Source organism: Limanda limanda, chromosome 21 (genome assembly GCF_963576545.1).
Source record: "Limanda limanda chromosome 21, fLimLim1.1, whole genome shotgun sequence".
Taxonomy (NCBI): Eukaryota; Metazoa; Chordata; class Actinopteri; order Pleuronectiformes; family Pleuronectidae; genus Limanda; species Limanda limanda.
In genome coordinates this window covers 17,254,820-17,260,387 of record NC_083656.1, presented here as the reverse complement: position 1 = coordinate 17,260,387, position 5,568 = coordinate 17,254,820, and the positions used below count along the sequence as shown (strand labels likewise).

General features: G+C 45.9%; 1 protein-coding gene across 1 annotated transcript; it reads right to left on the bottom strand.

Annotated features, from left to right (window-relative positions):
- Positions 1-1,739: 1,739 nt before the first annotated feature.
- Positions 1,740-4,952, bottom strand: tob1b (transducer of ERBB2, 1b). The gene is made up of 2 exons (XM_061094410.1): positions 4,774-4,952; positions 1,740-3,854 (listed from the first exon to the last, which is right to left on the bottom strand). Exon 2 carries the CDS (start codon positions 3,697-3,699, stop codon positions 2,698-2,700), a length of 1,002 nt encoding a protein of 333 aa, XP_060950393.1. The 5' UTR covers positions 3,700-3,854; positions 4,774-4,952; the 3' UTR covers positions 1,740-2,697.
- Positions 4,953-5,568: the final 616 nt, after the last annotated feature.

Genomic DNA, 5,568 nt, shown 5'->3' with positions numbered 1-5,568 from the left:
ACCAGGAATGTGTTATGCCTCTACGTCTTACAAGGGTGGAATCGCAGCCGGCTCAAAAATCTCTCTGCACCCTAATCCTCCACGGGATACACCTCCGAGCTGCGGAGGAATTCATTTGCGACGCCGGCGCTTCTGGGCAATTTATTTGCCACACCAAGCTAAACTTAGGATTGGATTTCATTGCCATAAACAAAATTCAGAGATACTGACACACTCTTCGCTTCAAAGCAGTGGAGGAAGAAGTACTCAGGTCATTAACCTATGTTCCAGAACTGAAGCCACAGTGTAGATCCTGACTTTTTTCAGGCTAAAAAAACACATTACGCCTTAAGTTATCTTCTTATGTGTAGTTTTGTATGTATTTTTATACATTTCCTTATTCTTTTGTATTACTATTTGTTATTTTCTTAGTCTCTACAAATATGTTTTTCAGATTCTGAGGACAAAGAGCTGTATTATCAGGAAAAGCTAAAGCTGTAATCAGGAAGAAGAAAAAAAATGTATGCATCGAAAGTGATGTTGTACTGTGTCAAAGCATTTCCATGTTGTAGCATCTCAATGTGGAGCTACTTTGAACTGCTACTGTATATGATCAGTTAAGTCTAGGCGTACAAGGTAATGGATACGTGTACGTCTGTCGGCATCTTAAATGAAACAATTGAAGATTAGCAGGGAAATCAAACTTTACATAACACAGTTCAAACATTCACATGGTACAGGATCCAAAGGTTTAACCATTACAAACACTTTGTATTTAAGTTATATCTTAACAGTAACTCTAAGTCATCTGTAAAGTAGTAAAGTAAATATACTTGGTCACTCCAACACTGCTATGGATGTAGTGTTTTCACAGCATTACAGAACATCGAAACATACAGAATCCTAGTAGTTGCCACATTGTGAGCTGGGTTAGATACTTTGGTAAATAAACACAATCCAGTCAGTAATGAGTATCTAAAACAGGCTGTGTGCGTTCAGGATACGTTTGCTCGGCCTTAACACCTCTGTGTACAACAAGTCTCTGACAAAAGGAGGGGAGGAGGAAATGTTTTCAGACTAAAAACACGAGCTATTTTCTCCTCGGAACGTTGAGTCAAACAGAGTTGCAAATGTGATTATGTCTTCTGTGAGTTAAGCTGCTGGAGCTCTAAACCTGGGTGAATGTTTGGCTTGTTCTTTACTCAACTCCTTCCTCCACGTGACAGGAAAGCCCAGGATACAGCCCACCTCAGTGATTACTATACACACTTTTACTGTAACTGATGCCCTGCAGCATGTAAACATTCACTGTGAACCCCAACAGGTCCACCTTAGAATAAACAGAGACCGACTGGTCGAGGCTTTATAAAGAAAGCCTCGACGGCTCGCTCTGGTCCATATGTATGAGCTGGACAGATCATTAATAGCTTTCCACCTGTCCTCACAGCTGTGATGGCACACGGCTACACCCCCGGATTACTAAGACTTTAACCGCCGCCTTAAAAAAAGAAAACCTGAAAGTTTACAGCACATGAGCTCCAGGCCTCATGTTGCCTCACAGTTAGCACAGTCAACGCTCCATTCTTGTAATACTTCATCGTGCCCTGATGACAGAGTGGCGACTCCCAGCATGTGACTGTCACTATTATCTGCTCAGGTTGAGGACTCCCCGGTGGCAAAGTCTGCTACTGGTTAAATATTAAAAAAACAAGTCGGTGTAGAGTTTAAACAAGCAATAAATAAAGTGTGCTGTCCAGAGATCATGTTCAACTGTAGTTTATTTTATTAAAAAGACCAGGGTGCAAATATGAAATTAAAAAAAATAAAGACAAGCATATCATTTTTAAGCATTTAATACAAACTTAACAATATAAACTATTTCAGTCCCTCTTGACATGTAAGACACTGACTCAAAATACTTTGTTATACCGTATTTTTTTATCAAGTATTGCACAATGTAGGTACAAAATTAATATTCATACGATTACATTTTTGTCCATAGTATAGCAAAAATCTTTTAACCTCTTAAACAGAAAATACAATTCATCTTTCAGAAAAAGCAAATATTCCTACACTTTCCACCACTAAGGAATACTCTGTACACAATCTTTAGAATATTTGATGTATTTTTTTTTTTAAGATGGATTTCTTTAACAATTATCTTTAAAAAAAGAGAAAAAAATAAGGAAAAGCTGCTGCAGCCATCACAGATCACTGGAGTAGTAAAAAGATATAAATGCAACACCATGTCATAGAAACAATATATACTCTGATATCTTACAAACTCTGTACTAAATTAAATTATACAATTAGAAAAAGACCAAGTAACCCCACTTAGTAGTGCCAATCCATAAAAATCTGCCTTGTCTTACCACCTTTAAAATACTGTAAGAGGCCAAAACTTGAAGCGTGTGTTTTCTTATTTTTTTACTTTTTAGAAGTATTTTTTCTCAACATAGTAAAAAAATTTGTGCTTGGTTGGCAAAAAGGAAAAAGAAAAACAATGATGCATGTTGAATTGAAGTAACCAAGCTTGGATGTGTTTGTACAACAAGCTTTCAGTAGAAACAAACTCAAGGGGGCACAGTAAAAACACCCTTGGGCACATGCGCTTGACTGAATAGACACTATCCTTGAAAGTCCAGTTTCTAAGTGTGCACTTTGTTTTTCCTTTTCTTTGAGCCACCATCATTCATAAATAACATCTTGATGATGAGTTTAGTTAGCCATGACTGGCTGGAATTGCTGGTTAGAATACTGCATGTTGCTCAGACTGAAGTTGAGGCCATCCATAAGGGACTTGTCGTTGAGGCTTCCGTAGGCTGCGAACATGTCAAAGGCATTGTTGTACTGCAGAGTGCCGAGTCCCAGGGAGCCCTCCCCGGGGAACACGGCTCCGGGGCTGGCCTGGCCCTGGAGGCTGGGGAACACAAACTCCTTTGCGTTAGGAGAAAGAGCAGATGCCTTCTGCTGCGGACCCAGGCCAAGCCCGTACAGTGAGTGCATGGAGGTGGAGATGGCTTTCTGCTTCAGCAGGGTGTTGACATTCAGGCCCAGATTATTGGTAGGGGAGGTGCGGGCCACCTTGCTGCTACCGCTGCTGCTGTTGTTGCCGTTATTACCACGGCCACTACTCTTCATTTTAGTGGAGCCGAATTTGGTGGCGGCGAAGGTGGCAGTGGTGAAGGTTAAGGGCTGGGCAGAGCGTGGCATGAAGGAGGGGCTCACCGCAGCGGACTGCCCGAAGGGAGGGGAGGGAGAGCTGGATTCTGAGGAAACCCCGACGGGGTCGCTGATTGGCATGAAGACCTGGGCCTCAGGATTAAAGCTGTTCTTAATCTCCTTGTCCAGCTCAGACCCATTCTCATTGTTATCATCCACATATAGCACCTTGACCGGGCCCTTCTCTCCAATCTGGTAGGAGACTTCAAATGGGTCGATCCACACGCTAAGATCCTGAGGGAGATTATTCCGGACGTCTTCGATGTCCAGGCCGCTCTCTTTGGCCGCCTGCTCCACCACGGGGTCCACCTTCTCCCCTACATGGATGCACCTGAACCCTGACCCTTTGTATGGCTTATCCGGATACCAGTGGCCTTCATACTTCTTCTTCAGCTGCCTCTCGAGCTCCTCGCCGAAGATGTTCACGCGTCGTCGAGGGAGTTTGTTGTATAAATAGGAAATAATAAAGTTGAGTGCTACTTGAATTTCAAGCTGCATAGCTGCTTCAGTGGCGAGGGCGACGATTCTGTTTTTGTCACAGAGTTGCTTCTTCGGAGCGCGTCGAGAGCCTCCAAGGTGGCGATGGTGGGTGTGATGAAAAAACGTGCTGCCAAAGCGGATATCCTTGCTGCAACAGGGTTAGAGTCAGGATCCTGAAAACACAGAAGGAAAACCACATTAAAAAAAAAAGTGCAACTCAAATGGATCTGCATCATCTCTTACACGATCCCCTCCCCCCCCCCCCCCCCCCTTCACACAGCAGTGCTGCATCTCAGCGGTACTACATTATCAACAACTATAAATAAACACAGGCCACTGACTCACACAGGCGGTGTCAGCAGTGTGTGCTCCCCGGCGGTCCAGTGTGACAGATACACGCAACCGCGGGTGACCTCTGCGGAGGGCGTCGGGTCTGATAGCAGGTGTCAATAGTCACACGGATTTCAGATCGGTCCGCGGACATGTCGAGGCATCAAACCCCATCAGAGGGGAGAGAAGGGTTTTACGGTAAAAGACGTGTCCGAGGCTGTTCCCGAGCTACAGTTGGGCAGAGGAGCACGTACGAGCCTGCGACGAGAGCCGCTGTTACATAACCACCATTCAAAGTCTGACCACGGCCACGAACCCGTTTCTACAACACACACAAGTGGATTTTTTTTTTTTTTTGCGACGATGAATCCTAACGACTCCCGTTTCCTCTGCGAGTGAAGGAGACACACACACACACACAAGCGAGCGAGTAGCATTTAGCTCGTCGGGTTAAAGAAGGGTGTGAATGTAGCATGTTAGCTATCTAGCTGCCACACACTGTTAATGTTCAGCCCCCGAGCAGCTGCTTATCAGCTCACGGCGACACACACACACACACACACAAATACACAAAAACACACACGACGACACCGGCCCCAGAGATGGAAAAGTGGCTTTGCCGGTTGGTGTTGATGCACAGCAGGCTACGTAGCGTTCTAATGAGCTGGGTGGCAACACGGGTGGGTGGGGGGGGCACAACACAGTTCCCTGGACCCCCGGTTATTTCAGAACAGCGGTGTGGCGACGTTAGTATGAACTTACATGGAAATGCACTGGTTCGCTCCTTGTGAGTCCACAGTCCGCCCCGGTGCTGCCACTTTCTACAGGAGATACAAAAAAAGGAGGGGGAGTAGTGTGCTCTGCTCCAGGCGGTGTCGCGTCTGTGGGGTTCGGTTCCGGCTCCGGGTTGAACAGCTGACTCCCCACAGCCTGGGAGTTTTTACAACTCTGCCCTTTAAAGCCCGAGCTGGCTGGGGCTTTATAGTGCTCCCTCCGCCACGGACACGGAGGAGGTGGTGATGCGGCTCGCAGAGGTCAACACCCAGTAGTGTGTTCCCATTGGCTGGGGGCCGCCCTCGTCATCGACAGCTCCCCCAGCCCCCGCTGTGATTGGATGGCTTCGCGCTCAATCAGCCGCGGGGCTTCTATTTACGGTAGTGGTTCGCCTTTCATGTGCTGGGGACTATTTTACTCGAGCAGCTTTTAGCGGAAAATGTCGCTTGGAATCGTTGTTTCCGGGTCAAACGTGAATCCTGCGATGACAGACACCAGCTCTTACACTGATGCAGTGGAGAAGTAAAACATGTCTGCACATGTACATGAAGCTAATCCCTCTGAAAGCGTCTCTGTGCTCAGAGTTTGTGCTAGATCCTTCCTCACACCCATGACTACACAAGGAGTGTACTGCGATCATATTGCTCATTAGTGTGTGTGTGTTGGTTTGTGTAAATATTGTTGTCACCTCAGGAAAAGGAACCACATTTAGATCCGCTCCTCCTCCTACAGGGTTAACCTGAGCTGGATAGTAACTGTGGCGGAGGGACACACCTGTCACTG

What these genes read in the sequence shown, in the direction of transcription:
- tob1b (XM_061094410.1), bottom strand. Translation starts at nt 3,699, where the DNA reads ATGCAGCTTGAAATTCAAGTAGCACTCAACTTTATTATTTCCTATTTA.